At 36.4% G+C, this 26,368-nt stretch overlaps 1 protein-coding gene across 1 annotated transcript in view; it reads right to left on the bottom strand.

Moving 5' to 3' along the window:
* Positions 1 to 26,368, bottom strand: part of ADGRG2 (adhesion G protein-coupled receptor G2) — a 331,018-nt gene that overhangs the window by 75,396 nt on the left and 229,254 nt on the right. The window contains exons 10-12 of the mRNA XM_058186859.1: positions 23,256 to 23,312; positions 22,811 to 22,881; positions 22,054 to 22,121 (exon numbers count right to left, since the gene is read on the bottom strand). Of these exons, the coding sequence (XP_058042842.1) occupies positions 22,054 to 22,121; positions 22,811 to 22,881; positions 23,256 to 23,312 (196 nt within the window). The remainder of the gene's footprint in view (positions 1 to 22,053; positions 22,122 to 22,810; positions 22,882 to 23,255; positions 23,313 to 26,368) is intronic.

The following is a 26,368-nucleotide window of genomic DNA, read 5'->3' as shown; positions in this document are numbered from 1 at the left end:
GGACGCCAGTAAAGCTTTTATGAGAGGTGTATTAATATATATTAACAATAGACAGAGAAATAAGCAACAAAGACAGCATAGGTATCTAGAAGAGGAAATTTATAAGAAACAACAATTATTAATACATCATCCACATGACCAAAAAGTTAAAGATGCAATAAAGTTCTTACAGAGTCAATTTAATATGATAATGGCTGATCAGGTGGCAACAAATATACAATATGCCAAACATAATACCTTTTGTAATGCAAATAGACCTGGTAGGTGGTTAGCATACATTTTAAGGAAAAAACGAAAACGCACTATAGAAAAAATACAATATAAAGGTAAAGAGAGATATCAACAGGATAAAATTAAAAAAGCTTTCTTAGAATGATACACAAATTTATATCTAAAAGATAATATATTGAATATGGATATCGATAATTATTTGAAAGATTATAAGGTTAAAAGCTTAACTTTAGAACAAAGGGAAGAATTAAATCGGCCTATAACTTCTGAAGAAATTATTTTGGTAATAAAACAATTAAAAATGGGGGAAACTCCTGATACGGATGGGCTTACAGTAAGTTATTATAGGAATTTACAGGATGAAATGTTAGGTCCACTTAAGGAATTATTTAATCAGATACAATTAGGAGGGGGATTTCCCCCTTCATGGAGAACTTCTTTTATTTCATTGATACCAAAAGAGGAACGGGATTGTTCTAAACCTGAGAATTATAGGCCAATTTCACTTTTAAATAATGATTATAAGATTTTTGTTAAAATAATAGCAAATAGATTAATGTTAGTTTTACAACAAAGAATTCATACTGATCAATCTGGATTTATAAAAGGGAGACAGATGAGGAATAATGTTAGGCAGATTGTTAACTTATTGGAATATTTAGAAAAGAAAAATTTTATTCGAGCAGCATTTATTTTTTTGGATGCAGAGAAAGCTTTTGATCAATTGCATTGGGATTTTTTATTTAAATTAATAGATAAAATGCAATTTGGAGATGGTTTTGTATGAATAATTAGAGCGATTTATGGAGAGCAAACAGCCCAGATAATAATTAATGGTAATTTAACAGGAGCTTTTAAGATTGCGAAAGGAACAAGATAGGGATGTCCTTTATCACCATTATTGTTTATTTTAACTCTGGAGCCATTATTGGATAAAATACGAGAATCAAAGGAGACAGAGGAATTAAAGTTAGACAATATGAATATAAACTTAGAGCTTTTGCAGATGACTTGGCGATTACTTTAACAAATCCTATAAATTCAAGTGTTTCTCTGTTGGAAATAACTGATCGATATGGAAAGGTTTCAGGGTTTAAGGTAAATCAGAATAAAACAAAAGTGATAATAAAAAATATGGCCAGACAACAGAAAGAAAAATTAGAGGAAATAACAGGATTTGAAATTGTAAAAAAGGTTAAATATTTAGGGGTTTATATTACATCATCAAATGTGAAATTGTGCAAGAATAATTATGAAGTGTTATGGCAAAAAGTTCAGAAGAAGTTGATTGTTTGGAAAAAGTTGCAATTATCACTGCTGGGGAGAATAGGTGCTATCAAAATGAATGTTTTACCTAGATTTTTATTCCTCTTTCAGATGATACCAATAATTAAGAAAGATAAAAATTTGGAGGAATGGCAGACTGGAATTAATAAATTTATATGGGAAGGTAAAAAAGCGAGGGTTAAAATGAAAATAATTCAAGATTCACGGGAAAGGGGAGACTTAAAAATGCCCAATTTTAAATTATACTATGAAGCAGCTGCTCTCTCTGCAATAAGTGATTGGTTTAATCTAACGGAGGAAAGAATCCTGAATATAGAAAGTTATGATTTACTATATGGATGGCATGCATATTTAATTTATGACAAAAAGGTGGATAAGGCTTTTAAAAATCATGTGTTAAGAACTGCTCTCTTGTGTGTTTGGAAAAAATATTCTTACAAACTAAATTATAAGGTTCCTATGTGGGCGAGTCCCAGGCATACAATAGAGAATATAAATATAGAACAGAATCAGGAAATGATTACATATAAAGATCTTTTGTATACTGAAAGAGGTAGTTTGCAATTAAAATCTCTGCATGTATTAAAAGAAGAAGGGAAAAATTATACTTGGTTTCAATATGGACAACTACGTGCTAGATGGAAGGAAGATCAGAAAATTGGTATTGTGCAGAATGAGGAAAATTTGGTAAAGCAAATTAGAAACCAGTCTCAGGAGCATATAAAAAGATTGTATAATGTGTTACTTGAAATAGATTCTGAAAGGATTTGGTAAAGGATTGTATGATAAATTGATTCTATGGGATTATAGATCGTTGATTATATTAGGAGATTGGAATGGAGTAATTGATACACGAAAGGATAAGAGAATTTCTTCTAAAAAGATACCTGCACATGCAAAGCTCCCTAAATCCTTTTTTGAGATGATAGAAGATTTTGAGTTGAGAGATGTATGGAGATTGCGGAACCTGGAGGAAAGAGACTATACTTTTTTCTCTGATAGGCATCAATCTTTTTCACGTATTGATTTTATATTAACCTCTAATAATTTGCTTTCTAGGGTAAAGAAAATTAAGGTATTTTCAAGATGTTTGTCTGATCATAGCCCAGTTTGGATGGAATTGCAGTATGAAAAAAAAGAACATGGAGATTAAATGAAAATTTGTTTAGATATCAGGATAATGTAAATCAATGTAAAAAGCAGATGAAAGTATTTTTTGACTATAATTTGAGTAAGGAAACATCGATAGAAATGGTTTGGGACGCCAGTAAAGCTTTTATGAGAGGTGTATTAATATATATTAACAATAGACAGAGAAATAAGCAACAAAGACAGCATAGGTATCTAGAAGAGGAAATTTATAAGAAACAACAATTATTAATACATAATCCGCATGATCAAAAACTTAAAGATGCAATAAAGTTCTTACAGAGTCAATTTAATATGATAATGGCTGATCAGGTGGCAACAAATATACAATATGCCAAACATAATACCTTTTGTAATGCAAATAGACCTGGTAGGTGGTTAGCATACATTTTAAGGAAAAAACGAAAACGCACTATAGAAAAAATACAATATAAAGGTAAAGAGAGATATCAACAGGATAAAATTAAAAAAGCTTTCTTAGAATGATACACAAATTTATACACTAAAGATAATATATTGAATATGGATATCGATAATTATTTGAAAGATTATAAGGTTGAAAGCTTAACTTTAGAACAAAGGGAAGAATAAATCGGCCTATAACTTCTGAAGAAATTATTTTGGTAATTAAACAATTAAAAATGGGGAAAACTCCTGATAAGGATGGGCTTTCAGCAAGTTATAGGAATTTACAGGATGAAATGTTAGGTCCACTTAAGGAATTATTTAATCAGATACAATTAGGAGGCGGAATTCCCCCTTCATGGAGAACTTCTTTTATATCATTGATACCAAAAGAGGAACAGGATTGTTCTAAACCTGGGAATTATAGGCCAATGTCACTTTTAAATAATGATTATAAGATTTTTGTTAAAATAATAGCAAATAGATTAATGTTAGTTTTACAACGAAGAATTCATACTAATCAATCTGAATTTATAAAAGGGAGACAGATGAGGAATAATGTTAGGCAGATTGTAAACTTATTGGAATATTTAGAAAAGAAAATTTTTATTCCAGCAGCATTTATCTGGATGCAGAGAAAGCTTTTGATCGATTGCATTGAGATTTTTTATTTAAGTTAATAGATAAAATGCAATTTGGAGATGCTTTTGTAAGAATAATTAGAGCGATTTATGGAGAGCAAACAGCCCAGATAATAATTAATGGTAATTTAACAGAAGTTTTAAGATTGCGAAAGGAACAAGACAGGGATGTTCTTTATCACCATTATTTTAACTCTGGAGCCATTACTGGATAAAATACGAGAATCAAAGGAGACAGAGGGAATTAAAGTTAGACAATATGAATATAAACTTAGAGCTTTTGCAGAAGACTTGGTGATTAACGAATCCTATAAATTCAAGTGTTTCTCTGTTGGAAATAATTGATTGATATGGAAAGGTTTCAGGGTTTAAGGTAAATCAGCATAAAACAAAAGTGATAATAAAAAATATGACCAGACAACAGAAAGAAAAATTAGAGGAAATAACAGGATTTGAAATTGTAAAAAAGGTTAAATATTTAAGGGTTTATATTACATCATCAAATGTGAAATTGTACAAGAATAATTATGAGATGTTATGGTAATAATTATGAGGTGTTATGGCAAAAAGTTCAGGAGGAGTTGATTGTTTGGAAAAAATTGCAATTATTGTTGCTGGGGAGAATAGCTGCTATCAAAATGAATGTTTTACCTAGATTTTTATTCCTCTTTCAGATGATACCAATAATTAGGAAAGATAAAAATTTGAAGGAATGGCAGACTGGAATTAATAAATTTATATGGGAAGGTAAAAAAGCGAGGGTTAAAATGAAAATAATTCAAGATTCACGGGAAAGGTGAGGCTTAAAAATGCCCAATTTTAAATTATACTATGAAGCAGCTGCTCTCTCTGCAATAAGTGATTGGTTTAATCTAATGGAGGAAAGAATCCTGAATATAGAAGGTTATGATTTACTATATGGACGGCATGCATTTATGACAAAATTTATGACAAAAAGGTGGATAAGGCTTTTAAAAATCATGTGTTAAGAACTGCTCTCTTGCGTGTCTGGAAAAAATACTCTTATAAACTAAATTATAAGGTTCCTATTTGGGCAAGTCCCAGACATACAATAGAGAATATAAATATAGAACAGAATCAGGAAATGATTACATATAGAGATCTTTTGTATACTGAAAGAGGTAATTTGCAATTAAAATTTCTGCACATATTAAAAGAAGAAGGGAATAATTATACTTGGTTTCAATATGGGCAATTATGTGCTAGATGGAAGGAAGATCAGAAAATTGGTATAGTGCAGAATGAGGAAAATTTGGTAAAGCAAATTAGAAATCAGTTTCAGGAGCATATAAAGAGATTGTGTAATGTGTTACTTGAAATAGATTCTGAAAGGGATTTGGTAAAGGATTGTATGATAAAGTGGGCACAAAATTTTCAGGAGCCAATATTATTGGAAACCTGGGAAAAAATTTCGGTTAGAAATGTTAAATTTATGCAGGCACAGAATTTAAGGGAAAATTTTTATAAAATGTTTTATAGATGGCATTTAGATCCTAAGAAATTATCGTGTATGTACCCAGATATGCAAGCAAAATGTTGGAGATGTAATTGTGATGACGCTACATATTTTCATATTTGGTGGACTTGCAAGAATATTAAGGCTTTTTTGGATAAGAATCTGGTGGATTCTACAAAATGTTTTGAAAAAGAAGATAAAGTTCCTGCCGCAATTTTTTTTACTGGGAATTATCACAGACTGTACAGTAATTGAGACTAAATTGATTTTAAATTTAATAACAGCGGCAAGATTACTGATAGGACAGTATTGGAAGAAAAAAGAATTACCTACAATAGAAGAATGGATATTGAAAGTTGCCAATTTGGCTGAGATGGCAAAAACCTCAGCCTCTTTGAAAGACAATATGCAAGAAAGATACTTAAATGAGTGGAAAAAATGGATTGACTATATTCAAAACAGATATCAGATGAAGAGATATCAGACTGCCTTTGAATGATTAGGATGTATTATTTTTTATTGCATTGGGGGAGGTTAGGATTTGACGAGAAATGCAGGAGTATAACTGAGTTAGGAGGGAAAATTTTTAGCATATGTTTGTTTTATTTTTAACTATACCTTGTGTTTGTTCTGGGAAGTCGGGGGGAGGGGGTTTTTTGAAGGGAGGGGGGAGGGAGGAAAGGGGGGAGGGGGAAAAGGGGGGGAAAGCTTTTTTTTTGTAAAAACAAAAAAAAGGGAAAAAAAGAAAAAACTTCAAAGACCAAATATGGATATTATTTGTTTGCAGCAGGTCCATATTAAGAAAAAATATGGCAGTATTCTAGAATCCCCTAAATTAGGAAAACTTCATCTGGCATTAGCATCCAAGAAGAAAAGAGGAATAGCAGTGTACATAAAGGAATGGTTAAACCCAAAACAAATTTAGGCTGATAAAGATGAAAGAATTTTAGTAATAGAAATAACAACCCAAAACGAATGCTCTTAATGGTAATATACGCACCAAACACAAACCAGAAGAAATTTTATCACAAACTAAATCAGAAAATAATAGAGTTAGAATGGGATAATTCATGCGTAATAGGTGATTTCAATGCAGTGGTAGACAACAAGGGAGACTATATGAACAAAAAAACAAACAAGAAAAAAAGAAGACAATTACCAAATACATTCTCAAAAATGATTCAAGGGCTAAATCTCAGAGACGTATGGAGAGAATTAAATCCAAAGAAGAAACAATATAATTTTTTCTCACTCTTGGTTGAGAATTGTTATGGCATGCATAAATCCGGAACTGATTAGTGCAATTGAAGAAATAGAGAAACTGCCAAATACATGGGCTGATCACAATCCATTGACAATAAAATGGAAAGGACAAAGGAAAAAAATGAGATTGAAATTAAATCAGAGGATACTAAAAGAGAAAACATTGGTACAAATGATGGAAAAAGAGCTTGGATTTTTCTTTACAGAAAACCGGAAAGAACAAACAACACTACAAAATTTATGGGACACAATGAAAGCGCATATTCGAGGTTTTAAAAACAGCCTATACAGCGAGAAGAAATAAGGAAAAGAGAAACAAAAGACACTTCAGGAAAAAGTTAAAGAATTGGAATGTGTATTGCAAAAAGAACCACATAATAATAAAATCAAAGAAGAAAGAGACTTAGTGAAGCACAAACTTAATATAGCACTACAAGAAGAAATGATACGTAACCTTAAAACAACAAAACAAAACTTTTTTGAGTACACAAACAAACCAGGGAGATTGGTGTCATATAAACTTAAGAAGGAGAGAACGAAAAAATTAATACAACAATTACAGGATGAGGACGGAAATCTCCATTACCAATCAGAGGGGTGGGGGAAAGTAGAATAGAATAGAGTAGAGTAGAGTAGAGTAGAGTAGAGTAGAGTAGAGTAGAGTAGAGTAGAGTAGAGTAGAGTAGAGTAGAGTAGAGTAGAATAGAATTTTTATTCTATTATTCAAATTAGTCAAAAAAATTAAATAAATTATATAGTCAGGAATATATCCCAGAAGAAAACATCAAGCAATACTTAGAAATGAGGGATCTACCAAAAATACCGAAGGAAGCTAGGAAAATGCTAAACGATAAGATAACTCTAATGGAGTTGAAGGAGGCTATCAAGAAACCAAAAAATAATAGAACACCAGGACCAGATGGGATTCCGACAGAGATATACAAAACATTTTAGGAGCTATTGGAGGGAATTAATGCTAGAATTGAACAATTACACAAATGGTTTACAGCAAATACAAAAGGATTTGGAAAATTAATAGCTATTATTAATAGTTATCATAAATTGGAAGAATTGAGACAAAAAAGATGAATATTTTACCTAAAATACTACTTTTATTTCAAACAGTACTAATAAAACCTGGGAAAAACTTCTTTGTAGAATTAAATAAAACAATCTTAAAATTTATTTAGTTAGGGAAGAAGGCTAGAATAAAGCTTAAACTCTTACAAGACAGTAGAAGTAAGGGAGGTTTTGGACTTCTAGATTGGGAACTTTACTACCAAGCGGCAGGTGTAACATGGCTCAAGAAATGGATAACTCTTAAAAATAAGAGGATATTAACAATAGAAGGCTACAATTTACAGCTTGGTTGGCATGCGTTCATCTTGGAGGGGAAAAATAAATCTCATACATATTTCCAGAGACATCAGATAAGAGACACATTATTAGACGTCTGCGGAAAGTAAAGAGCAATCAGTATACAAAAATCCCAAGGTGGTTATTAACCATGGAAGCCATGATATACCCCAATGTCTTAGACTGGAATAAGGTGGTTACATATAATGAGCTATTGCATGGACAAGGAATATTAAAACCTAATCAAGAATTAAAATCTCAAGGACTAGAAATAGATTGGTGGCCATATTTACAGATTCAAACAAGATATAAAAAAGATTTATAAAATTATGGCTTCCAAAAAGAACAACAAGAATTAGACAAAATATTAGGGACAGAGGAAAAAATGATAACTAAAACTTACAATTGTCTTTTAAAATTTATAATGGAGGAGGAAACAGTAAAAGAAACAATGATAACTTGGGCCAAAAATTTCGGATAAAATATTGATTTGGAACATTGGGAAAAAATAAGGGAGAAAAACTATAAATTAACGTTGGCATCATACAAGGAAAACATCTATAAAATGTTTTATCGTTGGCATTTACCACCAGCAAGGCTGACCAAAATGTACTCCAATAGATCACCAAACTGTTGGAGATGCAACTATGACCAAGCGACATTTTATCACATGTGGTGGATCTGCCCAAAAGCCCAGAAATATTGGATGAAAATAAAAAAATGGTTAGAAGAAATTACAGAACAAAAACTTGAGATGAAGCGACTTCCGGTTGGCTCCTCTTCGTTGATGGCGGTCTTTTTTAGACAGCTAACCCTGTGAGTCCGTAGGACTGCCAGGACAGCGTAAATCAGCTGTCCGGCGGCTTGAAAATCTCTCCCTCGGGCGAAGAGGGAGAGATGAGCATTCGGGCTGAAGTTGAGCCCCCCGGAGAAGCCCCAGAAAAGTTTCTGGAGGCTTGAGGGGAGCGCTCCTTCTAATGCCTGAAAGAAGCTCCAGACCCGGAGGGCATCTGCCTTTTGGCAGAAAAAAAATGTACTGTCCAATCTCCGCAGCAGAAATGGATTTGTGATGGATTGTAATGCGGATAGAGCAGAAACTGGAGTTCTAGCATTTGTTTGCAAGAAGACTGTAAGCCTCTAATAGAAGATACATTTGTTGTGAAGATAGGAGAGAAGAAAGCAAATGATTATGATAAAACATGTTAAAGGGTAAAAGGAATATGTATGTATATAATGTCAAAATGATGTTAAAGAACAAATGTAAAATATAATAAAAGATATTATGTATTTAAAGATGTACATAAATATATAGAATAGGCCATAAATTGGAAATGTGAAATTTGAATCGATACTGATAATTGAAAGCTGTAAAAATGGAAATGTATTTTTAAAACTAAAAAAAGGTTGAATAAAGTCATTTTTGAAAAAAAAGAAAAAAAGAAAAGAAATATCTTGTCTATTTATTGCATTTTATAGTCAGCAAGTTTGGTGCATATAAACTGGTGACTAAACAGTCATGACACATTATCTTTTCATTCCAGACTTTCCCAATTAACTTTAGCCACACTCTGGCATTCCCCCATCTGCATTGTTAGACTATTCATGACTGGAAAGACACAGTAACAGGGTCAGCCAATTGTGAGCTGAGACAGACTGGAGCCAGGGCGTGTCTTAGACTGCAGCTTCTGATTCTGTGCAGAGAATTGAAACTGAAACTATTCACAGTGAGTGTGTGTTAATGTCTCTCTGCTGTACTCTTGTGTGTGAACATGTCTGCTGATCTGAGCTGAAAAAATCAACTGTTGGTATTGTAAATATACTTTATGTGTTATGAATATAAAGAAGTTAATGAATCCAGCTGATTCAGTTATCTGTGTCTGCTTCTGGATTTGGGTTTTTCAAGAAACTCTGACATGCATGTCAACACAATCTACAAGATATATGAGTCTTGAAATAAAAAATAGGCATGCTTTGTTCTATAAAATATAATAAGATACATATATATGTATGTATGTATGTATGTATATATTTGTTTTCTGATGTATGTATGTATATATGTATGTATATATGTATATATGTATGTATATATGTATATATATATTTTTATTTGGCATTTTCGGGTCTTTTCCCGTGTAAGGTTGAGAGTATCTTGGCAACGTTTCGATGAGCTCTCACTCATCATCTTCAGGCTGGTGTCTTCGGCTTCGTGCGTCTCGAGCAAAGAGTGGTTGGAGCTGCCGTCTCTTTATAAATACTGGTAGGGAGGTGAGATGATGAGTGAGACCTCGTCGAAACGTCGCCAAGATACTCTCAACCTTACACGGGAAAAGACCCAAAAATGCCAAGACCTACATACCCATACCCGTGAAAACCTACGAATATATGTGTGTGTGTGTATGTATGTATATGTATATGTATATGTATATGTATATGTATATGTATATGTATATGTATATGTATATGTATATGTATATGTATATATATTGGGGATTGTGACAGCCATTCATTTGGCATTCTACAATTGTTGTTGTTAGTTGCGAAGTCGTGTTTGACCCATCGCAACCCCATGAACAACGTTCCTCCAGGCCTTCCTGTCCTCTATCATCCTCTGGAGTCCATTTAAGCTCATGCCAACTGCTTCAGTGACTCCATTCAGCCACCTCATTCTCTATCGTCCCATTCTTCTTTTGCCCTCGATCTTTCCCAGCATTAGGCTCTTCTCCAGTGAATCCTTTCTTCTCATTAGGTGGCCAAAGTATTTCAGTTTCATCTTCAGGATCTGGTCTTCTAAAGAGCAATCACGGTTGAGCTCCTCTAGGACTGACCGGTTTGATCGCCTTGCATTCCAAGAGACTCGCAGGAGTCTTCTCCAGCACCAGAGTTCAAAGGCCTCAATTCTTTGACGCTCAGTCTTTCTTATGGTCCAACTTTCACAGCCATACATTGCAACTGGAAAAACCATAGCCTTGACTATATGCACTTTGTTGGCAGGGTGATGTCTCTGCATTTTAGAATGCTATCTAGATTTGCCATAGCTTTCCTCTCCAGGAGCAAGCGTCTTCTAATTTCTTGGCTGCAGTACCCATCTGCAGTGATCTTGGAGCCCAGGAAAATCTGTCACTACCTCCATTTCTTACCCAACTTTTTGCCAGGAATTGAGAGAACCAGATGCCATGATCTTAGTTTTCTTAATGTTGAGTTTCAAGCCAACTTTTGCACTCTCCTTCTTCATCCATGGTACTTTCCATGGGGTTTTCAAGGCAAAGATACTGGACTGGGTTGCCATTTCCTTTTCCAGTGGATCACATTTTGTCAGAGCTCTCTGCCATGACCTGTCCATCTTGGGTGCCCCTGCACAGCATAGCTCATAGCTTCATTGAGCTATGCAAGCCCCTTCGCCACGACAAGGCAGTAATCCATGAAGGGGCACTCTACAGTACTGTAGCCTAAAGCATCTGATAAACTGATTAGATGCTGAGATGCATCAACAGATAGAAATCAGTTTTCATTTTCTTAAGAAGTCTCTGTCAGATCCACCACCTTTGGCTTGATGCCTTGCTGGCATTCTGCCATCAAAGCAATGGGGAAGGGAGGGGGAACACTGGCAATAAATCTGTATGGTTCTATAATGGGAATTAGGGAGGTGGGCACAGTTGAAGAAGAGCAGAGCAGTTTAGAATCTGGTTCGTGCCAACTCCTGAAGTCTTGCCCTTAGTGTGGAATTTCACCAGCCTAAACACCTCAGAGTTTCCCAAAACATCTTGGCAATGTCGCATTGGCTAAAGATGGACTGGTTACCAGGGAAGGGCTAGAGAACCAAGAGAATACTTCTGTATTATTGCACAGGAAACTTTAGATTGCATCTGACTTTACTGCAGCCAGCATCTCTTAATAAAAATACATTTCGCTTCAACCCAAATGAAGTCGAGAGTTTTTATTTCCTAGGGGATCAGACCAGTGGTGAAATCCCCTGGTTCTATCTGGCTTGCTGAACTGGTAGCGGCAGCGATGGGAGGCTCCGCCCACCTGCCGGGACATCATTATGTCCCATTTTTTTACCATCTGCACATGTGCAGAAGGTTCTGTGCACGTGCAGAAGAGCACACACAGCGCGCTCCTGTTCCCAAACCGGTAGCGAGGGTAAATGGATTTCACCGCTGGATCAGACTGGGGCAGAACTGACAGTCTCTTTCTTAAACAGTCATTTGTTGTTCGATAATTCTTGCTTAGGCAAAGCAACAATTTTCCCAGCGAATCTAGCCTTCAAGTATCTCCATTTTCTATGAAGTGAAAGATAGGAGTCAGAAAGAAGAGAAATGGAGGAGATGCTAGTAAGAGGAACAAGAGGAATGATCAGGTTCTGAGTATCTAAAATCTGGAGAGAAAGATCATCTCATTTCCAACTATAATGAACGCTGAACCTGTGCTGAAACTCAAAAACCCATATAAGAAAATAATCAGTAGCTACTTTCATTACTTTAGTACAAATTTATTTGGAAGTTTATGTGTGTAGTTATTGCCTTTCCTCATTTTATGCTATATTTCATTTTTCCAATAAATTCCAATTTAAATGTAGAAATTTTGCTTGTTTTAATATGGGAATTTCTTATTACAGTAAAACATGTGACCCATGGTTGATGCAGCATTTGTTGGGTTTTATAATTCTATGATAGGGGCAATTAAACCCAGATATCATTTTGCTTAGTTTGCCTATTGCTAGGCTAAAGGCATAAATGCAAGTAGAAAAGCTGGAAAGGCTAAGAGGCAACAGGAGGTTTAGTCTAACCAGTGGTACCTTACTGGAATTATCTGTCAGGGAGATTTTAAATTACTGCCCCTCCTGGTTTGAAAAAAGGGAATGTGATTATAGATAAAGGGGATCACTAAAAAAACTAATACGTTATGGAAATGGTTATTTAACTATCCTTACATCTTTCACTTATGAGTGGGGATATTTGCCTATTTAGAAATGAAAACCAAAGCATCTAATTTCTATTGTGGATACTGTGTGAAAAATGACTCCAACTTTGGTTCATGAGAGTAGAAGAAACTGTTCCTTAAGTATTACTTGGAATCTCTTACATTGCTCCATCCCTAAACCAGGCAAGTGTGCTAGTTTCAATGTGAATTCCATTAACCCTTTATTTCTTATTACAAACTTGTAAGAAAAGATGAAAATATCTTCACTTGAAGTCCAGGATTCTCTATCATTGTTTAAAATTAAGATAAGGTTTTAAAAAGTATTTTAGGAAGAACTCATTTATCACTGAAGTGAGGTGAGTGGAGAGGCAAAACGCACCAGCAGAGAACAAGGAGGCGAGCCAGTGAGCGTGTGGGGCCAGCTGTGAAGGAGGAAGGAAAATCATCCTTGGGGCAGAGAGGCAAGCTGACTGAGGGCAAAGCAACAACCAGAGAACAAAAAGGCAAGCTGTTGAGAGAGAGGAGCAGGGGGGAGGAGGAGGAGAACCAGCTGTAGAGGGAAGACAAGTGGTGAGCTTACTGTAAGCCATCCAGGCAGTCCTGTTTGCTGGGAAAAACAGCACACCGTTGCGACGCACCAGCAAAAGGGAGCCAAGTGGCAGAGGAGCAAAGAGCAGCAGCAACAGAAAGGAGAGCCAGCAGCAAGGAGCAGCACAGTGAAGCAGATCTTGAGACCAATATAGAAAGGAATGTAAAAAGTGATGGTAGAGCATTGGTGGAACTGGAGGCCGTCAGTGGTGGTGGAACATTTCAGCACAGTGGATCAGCAAACCGGTGACTGAGAATGGCAACAGAGCAGGGCAGCAGACCAACAGACGGGGGGGAATACCATGAACCGAGAAAAGCAGGGAGAGTTGAATACCCGATAGTGGCAGAGAAAAGAAAATAGGAAGAGAGGATAAAAAGACAATACAGGACACAAGTCAAAAAAAATCAAAAGCTAGCAAGTACGGAACATATAAAAGCAGAGAAGAAAGAGATAAAAGCCCACAAGAAGGCAGGGAGGGAAAGGATCATAAGAAGGATGGGAGGAAAGGACTAATTATACAACATTCTAGTACAGGCCAAGAATGAACCTTGCACTTAAGCCCACTCAACACTGACAATTTTAAAATTGGACAATTTAAATGATCTGCTAGAACTTAAAAATTTTAAACCAGACAATTTCGAACTATAGAACTTTAAATCCACAAACTAGATGTTTTTTAACTGTTAGAACTTTAAATTTTTAGCTAGACTTTCCCCCAAAATTTTAAATTTTAAATGTTGTTAGAATATCAAAATTCTAAATTGAATATTTTTACCTTCTAAAAATCTGTGGTAAAATCTTCTACACTTTCATTTTCACTTTTTTTAAAATTCATTCATGGAAAAAGAAACTGATCACAGACAAAAGCCAGGAAAAGCTCCAGGCCCAGACAAGATAACTCCTTCTTGCTTAATAATAATAATAATAATAATAATATTTTAATTTGTATACCGCCCTTCTCCCGAAGGACTCAGGGCGGTGAACAGGCAGATAAAATATACATACATACAATAATTAAAAACATCCCTTAAAAAACTAATTTAAATGCCCAAAATATTAAAAAACGTACTTCCCCATAAAATCACAGAATTTTAAAAACCCATCCAATAAAAATAAGAATCAGGCTAAAAGTCTGTGCTGACTAATTGGCCCCCATCTTCACCCATATTTTCAATAAATCACTAGAGATGTGCTATGTTCCTTCTTGCTTCAAATGCTCTACCATCATCCCAGTGCCGAAGAAGCCCACCATCAAGGAACTGAATGACTACAGACCAGTTGCTCTAACATCTGTAGTCATGAAAACCTTTGAAAGGCTAGTGCTTTCCTACCTGAAAACCATCACGAATCCGCTCTTAGACCCCTTGCAATTTGCATACCGAGCAAATAGATCAACAGATGATGCTGTTAATATGGCTCTGCACTACATCCTACAACATCTTGAGTCTCCAAAGACCTATGCAAGGGTCCTTTTTGTAGACTTTAGTTCAGCATTCAATACCATCATTCCAGACATTCTTCTAACTAAGCTAAACCAGCTACAGGTACCGGAACAGACTTGTAAGTGGATCACAAGCTTCCTAACAAACAGGAAGCAGCAGGTGAAGCTAAGCAAGATCACATCAAATACCTGTACAATTAGCACAGGGCCCCCAAGGCTGTGTGCTCTCCACTTCTCTTCTCTCTGTATACCAATGACTGCATCTCCAATGATCCATTTGTTAAGCTACTGAAGTTCGCAGATGACACAACAGTGATTGGTCTCATTCGAGACAATGACGAATCCGCATATAGACGAGAGGTCGAACGACTAGCCTTGTGGTGCAACCAAAACAATCTGGAACTGAACACACTCAAAACCGTAGAAATGGTGGTAGACTTTAGGAAAAACCCTTCCATACTTCCACCTCTCACAATACTTGACAACACAGTATCAACAGTAGAAACCTTCAAATTTCTGGGTTCTATCATATCGCAAGATCTCAAATGGACAGCTAACATCAAAAACATCATTAAAAAAGGACAACAAAGAATGTTCTTTCTGCGCCAACTCAGTAAGCTCAAACTGTCCAAGGAGCTGCTGATCCAATTCTACAGAGGAATTATTGAGTCTGTCATTTGCACCTCTATAACTGTCTGGTTCGGTTCTGCAACCCAACAAGAAAAACACAGACTTCAGAGGATAATTAGAACTGCAGAAAAAATAATTGCTACCAACTTGCCTTCCATTGAGGACCTGTATACTGCACGAATCAAGAAGAGGGCCGTGAAAATATTTGCAGATCCCTCGCATCCTGGACATAAACTGTTTCAACTCCTACCCTCAAAACGACGCTATAGAGGACTGCACACCAGAACAACTAGACACAAGAACAGTTTTTTCCCGAAGGCCATCACTCTGCTAAACAAATAATTCCCTCAACACTGTCAGACTATTTACTGAATCTGCACTACTATTAATCGTTTCATAGTTCCCATCACCAATCTCTTTCCACTTATGACTGTATGACTATAACTTGTTGCTGGCAATCCTTATGATTTATATTGATATATTGATCATCAATTGTGTTGTAAATGTTGTACCTTGATGAAGGTATCTTTTCTTTTATGTACACTGAGAGCATATGCACCAAGACAAATTCCTTGTGTGTCCAATCACACTTGGCCAATAAAATTCTATTCTATTCTATTCTACTATTCTGATCTGCAGAACATGTTCCATGTATACACTTATGCAGGGGTGAAATCGACTTACCTTCCTTACCGGCTCAGAAGTCCACACGTCCCGCGTCACATGCGTGCACAGACCTTTTGCGCATGCGCAAAACCTTCTGCATGCCCAAAAATTGGGCGGCGGGTGTCGACGGTGGTTCGGCAATCGCTACCGGATTGACGAACCGCCGGCCCCGATCGCTACCGGTCACGAGATCCAGTCAGAACCAGGAGCATTTCACCCCTGCACTTATGCCCATAGAATACTCAAACTATATATTTACCAAATGTAAACTAATCAAGCTACTAGAAGAAAAAGTAAAGGGTCTAGAGGAAACTCTAAGCACTCTGAAACTCAACCTACAAAATGAGAAACCCCAAACCTTGCAAGAAGAATACGCCCAAATTGAACATAATAATAATCAAACAACTTCTAAAAGAATTGACCCCTTGGAGCAGGGGTGTCAAACTCAAGGTGCTTAGATCTGACCTGCAGGGCCAGCCTGGAAATAGCATAGGACCAGCCCGTGATGCCTCTGCTAGCTGTCCCCTTGCGGCCTGTTTTTTGCTTGGACAGCTTCCTGCAGCACTCTGCCGGTAAAAACAGGCTGCGAGGGCCTCCAGAGGCATCCCCCAGCCTGTTGCTGGCCAAAATGGAGCCTCCATTACAGGCCAAAGTGGATTTTCCATGGGCCGCATCCAGCCCTCCAAGGCTCCATTTGGGTCTCCGGAAGCCTCCCCCGGCCTGTTACAAGCCAAAATGGAGCCTCCATGAGCCGCATCTGGCCATCCCCATCTCATTTCCTATGGCTTTACTATACTTACTTTTCAAAGAGCTCCAGAAGAGGCTGACCCACATGGCAGAGAAGCCAAAGTCTTTTATTTGGAAGCCCAGGAAGCTGTAAAAACGTGAGATGTAAGGAAAACAGTTTTCCCATCTGAATAAAAGACCAGCTTCTCTGCCATGAGGGCCTGCAGGCTTAGTTTGGGCCCACTCTGACTGGCGAAGAGCAATCTCCTGCTTGCTGCCAACTGGCTAGTTCGAATGAGTAGCTTCAGGGATTGGGGCATGACAGCCAATCAACAAGGGACTTGCAGTTCAGACTGATGAGACAAAGGAAGCAAGCTCCTCATTTATTGGCTGCTGCTGCTGCCTCAATCCCTGAAGCAGGAGGCTTTTTCTACTACCAGAGGCCTGTTGGCCACAAGGCCACAGTTCAAGTGTTTCCCTCAGATTTCATATTCTTACAGCTTCGCCATCATCTGAATAAAACACTTTGGCTTCTCTGCCAATGGGTCAGCCTCTTCTGGAGCTCTGGAGCTCTTCAAAAAGTAAGTAATCCATGGTAATGGGGTGGGGAGGAGTAAGTGGAAACTGGGATGCTAGCAGAGCAGGCCCAGTTTGTGGTGGCCTGGCGGGGCATGATGGGAGGAAACAATTGTGGGGACCCCAGGGAGGCATGAAATATCTCAGTGGATTGGGGGAGGCCTTGGATGGCCTGCACTAGAACACTGCATGTTCTTCCCCACTCTGAGATACCTCATGTGCATTTAATGACCTGTGCATTTGATTAACAAATGCAATGGGGAAAGCAGGGAGTGATCATGTTCATTTAATGAGATTCAATCAAATGAATCCTCGGGTTACAAATGTAATTGGCAGACTCTATTACATTTAACTCAATTTAACTCGAGGATTACCTCTATAATGAGACTGAGGGAGGGTCTCAGGGAAGTCCTCCCTTAGTCCACCATGACCACACCCCTGGGCATGCCACGCCCCCAGCCCTCTGAGGTCAAATGCAATCCTGATGCGGACCTCAATTTCATGTCCTGCCTTAGAAGAAGAAAAAGACAGATGGAAACATGTCACTCATAGAAAAAAAATACAAACCTAGTATAAAATTCCTGTCCAACCCAACTCATTTTGATGCAGCCCCACTGATGCTAAGCAATCAATTTCATGGGCTCTCCCTGGAAGAAAACATGCAGACACATAGAAAAGAAGTCTCATTAAATGTCCCTAAAAAAGTAGCACCATCAGGTGCTTCTGTGATAGATAGATAGAAAAATATCACAAACTTCCCTAGGAAAAAAAAGGCAAGTGTTGGTGATAAGGGATTCAATTCTCAAGGGAACAGAACCAGCCATCTGTAGACCAGACAGTAAACCCAGAGAGATATGTTGTCTCCCTGGAGCTAAAATCAAAGATGTGGCTGAGAACCTAACCAAAATAATAAAACCCACAGATTAAAAGAAATCTATTAACAGAAAAAAGGATTTGAAAACAATATTAAGTGTTTACAAGCAGCCAGGCAAGAAAGTCAAGGACTTAGATGAACAAGTAGTTTTTTCATTTGTACTGCCAACAAAAGGACAACATCCGGTAAGAGAACAAAGAATTCTAGAAGTGAACCACTGGATAAAGGGTTGGTGTCACCAAAAAACCTTTGGATTCCTGGACCATGGTCTGTATTATCTCCATGATGGGCTTCTGGCAAGGGATAGGCTGCACTTCACAAAGACTGGGAAGAATGTTTTTGGAAAATGACTAGCTCAATTTATCAAAATTGATGGGGGAGGGTGACCAATCTTTAGGATCTCAAGGACCTAATTCCAAGCAAAAACCGTCAGAAAGCAAGTCAATAATGAAGTAAGGTGGGATGGGAAGGAAGACCAACACAAGCACCAATTAGGAGACGTAGGAAGCATACCCAGAGTCAGACATAAAGATCTCAAGTGCCTATATACAAATGCACAAAGTCTGGGGAACAAACAGGGTGAACCAACAATTAATACATGAAGGTAGATAAGATATAGTTAGAGTAACAGAAAATTGGTGGGATGAAACCCATGACTGGAATATACTGATAGAAGGATACAAACTGTTCAAAAAAACCCAGACCCCATAAAAGAGGAGGTGGAGTTCCTAACCAACCTAGCTGACAACTTTGTTGTCCAAAAGGTAGAGGAGGGAACTAGAGGGACAGCCATACAGGGCTTAATTCTTACAAGAGAAGTGATAGAGGGAGTTGAAACTGCAGAAACCTTGGGTGAGAGTGACCATGTCATACTAGAATTCAACATAATGCAAACACAAGCAATAGAACATAAAGATACCAGAGATTTTAAAAGAGCTAATTTTAATAAATTCAGAGAGAACTTGGGAAAGATTCCTTGGATGAAAATCCTAAAGGGGAAAACAACTCAAGAATCTTGGGAAACTCTGAAAAATATCATAAAAGCCCAATACCAATGAGAAAGAAAAACAAATCCAAGAAGAAACCAGCATGACTACACAAAGATCTCTCTGACAAATTGAAAGATAAAAAGGATAAGTACAAAAAATGGAAAGAGGGACACATAACTAAGGCAGAATATCAGTAGATAGCCAAACTCTCCAAAGATGAAGTCAGGAAAGCAAAGGCTCAGGATGAACAAAGACTTACAACAAAAGTTAAAGATAATAAAAAAAGTTTATTCCAACATATAAATAACAAGAAAAAATCAAGGAAACAGTCAGTCCGCTAAAGAGAGAAGACGGCAAGGAAGTAACAGGCAACAGAGAGAAAGCAGAGCTGCTTATATAATTATTTGCATCCGTCTTCACACAAAAAGAAACTATAGCCCAACCTACCAAAACCATAAGTGTAAAAGAAGCTAGAAATAAAAGTTAAAATAAGCAAAAAAAAAAAAGTAAGAGAACACCTGTCTGATCTTAATGAATACAAATCACCAGGACCTCACAGACTACATCCCAGAGTTCTAAAGGAACTGGCAGATGTCATCTCAGAATCACTGTACCACATCTTTCAAAAATCCTGGAGCACCAGGGAACTACCAGAGGTTTGGAAAAGAGCTGATGTGGTTCCCATCTTCAAAAAAGGAAAAAAAAACAGACTAGAAAACTACAGACCAATCAGCCTAACATCAATATATGGGAAGATACTGGAAAAAATAATAAAAAAACAGATCTGCCAACATCTAGAAACGAATAAAGTAATAACTAGCAGTCAAAATGGGTTTGTAAAAACAGATCATGCCAAATCAATCTAATTTCATTCTTCAACATAGTGGCTAAATTAGTAGACCAGCGAAATACTGTGGACATAATATACTTATATATACTTTAGCAAGGCATTCAACAAAGTAGACCACAACCTACTTATTGGTAAGCTAGAAAAAAAAGGGAGAGATAGCATCACTACCAGATGGATTTGTAACTGGCTGACAAACTGTACTCAATGAGTAATCCTTAATGGGTCTACATCTATATCAAGGGAAGTAAGCAGTGGGGTACCACAAAGTGCCATTTTAGGCCCAATACTCCTCAATATCTTCATAGATGAGGGAATAGAAGGGGAACTTACCAAATTTGCAGATGATACTAAGCTGGCAGGAATAGCTAACACCCTAGAAGATAGACTCAGGATCCAGATCTTGACAGACTTGAACACTGGGCCCTATCTAACAAAATGAAATTTAATGTAGAGAAAAATAAAGTCTTACACTTAGGCAAGAAAAACCAAAAGTACACATATAGACTGGGTGATACCAGGCTTAATACCAGTAACTGTGAGAGAGATCTTGGAGTTTTAGTGGACAACCAGCTAAATATAAGCCAGCAGTGTGCAGCAGCAGCTAAAAAAGCCAATGTTATCCTAAATTGCATTAACAAAGGGATACAATCAAGAACACGTGAGGTACTATTATCACTCTATAAAACCTTAGACCACACCTAGAATACTGCCTCCAGTTTTGGTCACCACACTATAAAAAAGATGTTGAGACTCTAGAAAGAGTGCAGAGAAGAGCAATCAGGATGATTAGGGGACTGAAGACTAAAACATATGAAGAACGGTTATAGGAACTGGGCATAGGTAGTCTAGTGAAGTGACCAGTGACCAGGGGAGACATGATAGCAATGTTCCAATCTTTGAGTGGCTGCCACAGAGAGGAAGGTGCCAAGCTATTTTCCAAGGCACATGAAGGCCATACAAGGAATAATGGATGGAAACTGATCAAGGAGAGATTCAACCTAGAAATAAGGAGAATTTTTCTGACAGTGAGAACAACCAACCAATGGAACAATTTGCCTTCGGGAGATGTGGGAGCTTCATCACTGGAGACTTTCAAGAAGAGATTGGAATGTCATTTGTCAGAAATGGTGTAGGGTCTCCTGCTTTGGGTGGGGTGTTGGACTAGATGATCTATAAGGTCCCTTCCATCTCTGTTAATCTGTTTAATCATTTCAGTAAATCAGTAAATCAGTTGTTTACTGGGCTGTACGGAAGAAGGGAAAATAGCCAAAATTTAGAAAAAGTAATATCCTTCCATGATAAAGAATAGAATAGAATAGAATAGAATAGAATAGAATAGAATAGAATAGAATAGAATAGAATAGAATAGAATAGAATAGAATAGAATAGAATAGAATAGAATAGAAGAGTTAGGCTAGAATACCAGGCTAAATATATACTAGGAATTATATATGCAGACATTGCATAGTAGTTCCAAAACAAATTAGAAAAGAACCATTCAATGAAAAATGTCATAGATAGGAAGACCAACCCCAACACACCAACTAAATGTATATAAATGTATGGTGAATATCTGTACTGAACATTGCATATTAGGGCTGATTTCCCTGCAAGTAAATAGAATAGAATAGAATAGAATTTTATTGGCCAAGTGTGATTGGACACACAAGGAATTTGTCTTGGTGCATATGCTCTCAGTGTACATAAAAGAAAAGATACGTTCATCAAGGTACGACATTTACAACACAACAAACTAGTATACATGGATAATTATCTTATAACAAAGGATTTGTGCTGAAGAGACATGAAAGTGTTCACCATGAAAATTAATTTGGCGGTATATAAATAGATTGTAGCAAACCAGAAGTGATAAATTTAAAAGTTTTTTTCCTTCCAAATGTATTAAAATGCAAAAGTATTTTAAATATGACTTGCATGCAACAGTGGCAAGGAAGAAAGATCTATATTTTTAAAAGTACTCACTTTATTTCTGGTAGTTGGGTTGAATAAACTTTTAACTGGTACAAATTAGTGTTATTGCCAGGATATTTCTAAAAAAAATAAAGAACTCATGAATACCTTATACTTTTTATAAGCAGGGGTGGGATTGAAAAATTTCAGCAACCGGTTCGCTGTCCAGTTGCTGGGTGGGTAAGGCCATTTCCAGACTTCGAGTTGGCCCATTTCCAACTCGATGGCCCATTTCCGGACTTCGAGTTGGCCCATTTTTCACTCTCCCAGAGCCTCTGCGTGCATCCAAAATGGGCCGTGTGGAGACTCATGGGAGGGGTGGTCAAGGTCAGCCAGTCCTTGGAACAACCGGTTCAGCGAACCAGATTAAAATTAACATCTGGTTCGCCCAAACTGGTCCAAATTGGCTGAATCCCAGCCCTGATTGTCTGCCTCCAGAGAATATAATGGGCATGGCAGCATAATATGGCCTGATAGGGCATAGATTATTAATTACTATTCATAGCGAAGAATGTACGGTGACTGAAACCTAACAAAATTTTAATTACAGAATGAGTGAATTATAATACAAAGCAATTATTCCATTCCAGGGGACCAAGCAGAGGTAAATTTACTTTTTCTACCATTTATCATTTACTTTATTCCTAGACAGTTAGTGTCAACTGTGACTCTTTTAATTATGCAACATTAGGATTGTGACAATGGTTAATAACCCTAATAGAAAATGTACGTTTGATCACAAAATAACAACAATAATAAGGACTCTCACCACTGTTAGATTATATGAAGTATCTGAATTGTTTTCACGAATTTGAAATTTCATCCTGCCCATGTAGAAAACTGGAAAAGAAGGGAGGGAAAAAAAGTGTGCATTAGGAATAATTTGGTTTAGAAATTAAAGCATATATTTTTTTAAAATAAGAAAGCATATATTTTCTCTTTTATTCTTTAGCTTCCTTGTGTGATTATACACTGATATTCTGTCATTCACATAGAAAGAAAGTTAGAGAATAAACATGTCTCTGTAATATTTGGCCTGGTTTAGTTATATGACAAACTATTGTCTATTATTATAAGAACCAGCTCACATGGTCTCATATCCTCTTTTCTACATTCTCTGTGCAGGGAAGCACCTTTAAATCTAAAACAGAACTGAATCCAAACAACACAATAAACATATGTGATATCAAGTAAAAAAATTAAGAATCACTAACCTGAGTCTTTACATATGTCCGATAACTTACACACTTTCTTATATAAAATGTTTGCTCCTACAAAATACAAGAAAAAGAGGACTCTGCATTTTAATATAATTGGTACACTTGTCCTACTTGACATAACTTTTTTTTAAAATTCAAAACGTTTTACAAAAAAAAAAAAAAATTTCCCCCCTTTCCCCCCCAACCCCCCTCCCTTCACTAATCCCTCCCCCCTCCCCCCTGACTTCCCGGATGAAGCACAAGGTATAGATAAAATAAAGCAAACATATGTTAAGAAGATTTTCCCCCAAAACTATTATACCAATTTTCCCTCTCTAGCTCTGACTTCCTCCTAACACAACCAAAATCCTTCAAGAAAAAAAAAATAAAAAATAAAAAAATTAACAATTAAGAATAACAAAATATGTAAATCAATAAAACAAATTAATCCTAAAGTATTTAAAACCAACTAAAACATAAAAATCCAATCCAATTCAAAGAATATCTCCCTTATAGCTTCTATAACCATATAATTTTTCCCCCAGGTCTTTCTTACATAAACTCTTTCAAAATTATTCTATTCAAAATACAATACAACTCATTATAAAATTTCAATACCATGAATTACAGTAGCTATTCAAATTTAGTCCATCCTCGTCAAAATCCAGTATAAATCCAAATACCTAGTCTTTTATAATAGATATAAAACATATAATCAACCCATTTCTTCCAGATCTTCCTCACTTGTCTTTTAGGGACAGTAATATTTTTGTCTGTTAATAATTCAAAGGATAGTACTTTTGTCTCTTGCCATTTTTTTTGATGCATTAATCTCTGTCTTTCCTTCATTTCTCCTTTTGAAAAGTCAGTCACAATATTACCTAATAGATCCTTATGTTCAAAAATCCACAAATTACTACCATATATTCCATCAATCCAAAGAAAGAATTCTTGAAAAGCATTAAGCCTATAAATTTTTTCAGTTCGGGAGACAGCCTCCTGTAGCACAAATTCTGACATTTCATCCAAACTATTTAAAGGAAACTTCTTTACATCAACTTGTTTATTCAGGATCATATCTTCATATTTATCCATTTTTATTTGTATCTCATCCATTGCATTTAAGTCCTGTTTGAGTTCGTACTTTTGAATAATTAAATACATTCTTTCTGTGTAATCCTGTATAAAGTCACGAATCCATTCTTCTGAAAAAACCTTCATGGCAAAGTTCTTACTGAAAATCCGCTTATGAAATACTTAAACAACGTAATATAATCCAACAATCCAGAATCCAACACAATATGATGAAGTCTCCATTCAGTTTCGATTTCGCAGCAAGGCTGATCTATTTGCAGTTAGTCTAAAACGCCATTTTAAGAGAAGGAAAAAAAATAATTTTTCTCTCTTTAAAAAAGGAGGAAGTCAGGAAATCAACAATACTTGCAAACCAATAATTGTTCACTCATGCTTCTTCCGCCTGCTTATAGAAATCCACAAAAAGAAATCAATTGTTAGCAGAACTTGGACACCTTCCTCTTTTCCTGCTGTTGCAGGAGACACGCTGGATAATGGAGTGTAGAAGGAATTCAAAGGGATTCGACCGTTCGGGACTTTGAATAATAAAAACAAAGCCCCTAGGGGAATCTACCTCTCTCCCCCCTTGCTCTTTCCCCTGCTCTCTCAACCAGAGAGGGAAAATTAAGTCGGGAACAGCTGTTCGAGGCTATTTACACCGGCTTTTACAATATCCAGTGCGGAGTGCCATAAATTAGCACCCAGGGAGAAAGGTGGCGCCAAGCGGAAGTCCTACTTGACATGACTTGAGTTTAACTCATAGAATCAACTATTACAATGTACTTCCTGTTAAAGACTACTTCAGCTTCAATCGCAACAATACACGAGCACACAATAGATTTAAGCTTAATGTGAACCGCTCCAATCTTGACTGCAGAAAATATGACTTCAGTAACAGAGTTGTTAATACTTGGAATACACTACCAGACTCTGTGGTCTCCTCCCAAAATCCCCAAAACTTTAACCAAAAACTATCTACTATTGACCTCACCCCATTCCTAAGAGGTCTGTAAGGGGCGTGCATAAGAGCACAAGCATGCTTACCGTTCCTGTCCTAATGTTCCCTTTCATTATATCCAATTAATATAGTTATTACATAATTATGCTTATATATATGCTTATATATCGTATAGTTATTTCATGCTTATGCTTATATATATTGCTGTAACTAACAAACAAACAAACAAACAAACAAACAAACAAACAAACAAATAAATAAATAAATAAATAAAAGTCCTAGCATGGAACCAGAATATGAGTATTGCATTTATTATTTTTAAAAATGAGTTCGGTCCAATATTATAAAGCCAGCTACATATATGAATTCCAGTAAGCCTTTAAATTCAAAAGAATGAAATTGCTTATTAAAAAATAAGAGCAACAGAAGTCAGAGGAGGAAATCATGGTATCTTAGCTCACAAAGTTGTCTTTGGATTGATTATTCTTATTTATACAGAATAACAGAAGCATCCTAGGGATAAAACTGGGCTTAACACTTGTAAATTCTGGCCACAATGTGTTAAAATGGAGTCATAGCAGGGAATGCTTCATGTAGCATGAGATAACTGAAACTAATAACCTACCTGAGTTTTTTAAGCATTAGATTCAGTTAGCAGAAGCCTTTATAGGCATAGGAAATCAATATTTATTGGCCCATCTGCTAATATCATATGAAAGATTGCAATTTAGATTGCAAAAGGAACACTTGGTAAACCTAATGAATTAATGACATGAGATAAAAATGAAATAAAAATTAGACAGACACAAGAGGTAGAATATTTTTTCTGAAAGAGATGGAAGACAAATGAAATAGAATTGAATGGCTGTCTTGTTTTTATAGAGCAGAACTGATAACTACATATATGAAAGCAATAAATTGTTGTTTGCTTTGATCATGATTTCAGCTTATTGATGCATCCATATGTAAAGGAATTAATCTAACTTCATGGCTGATTTAACTGTTTACGATGAAAGATCAAAGGGTTTAATAAAGGCTGCAAGAGTGATGACAAGTTCTGAATACAGAACATACTTTTATTTGGTAGCATGAAGAC

The sequence above is a fragment of the Ahaetulla prasina genome, chromosome 5 (assembly GCF_028640845.1).
Source record: "Ahaetulla prasina isolate Xishuangbanna chromosome 5, ASM2864084v1, whole genome shotgun sequence".
NCBI classification, from domain to species: Eukaryota; Metazoa; Chordata; class Lepidosauria; order Squamata; family Colubridae; genus Ahaetulla; species Ahaetulla prasina.
The sequence above is the reverse complement of the archived record's forward strand: the minus strand, read 5'-3'. Positions and strand labels throughout refer to the sequence as shown.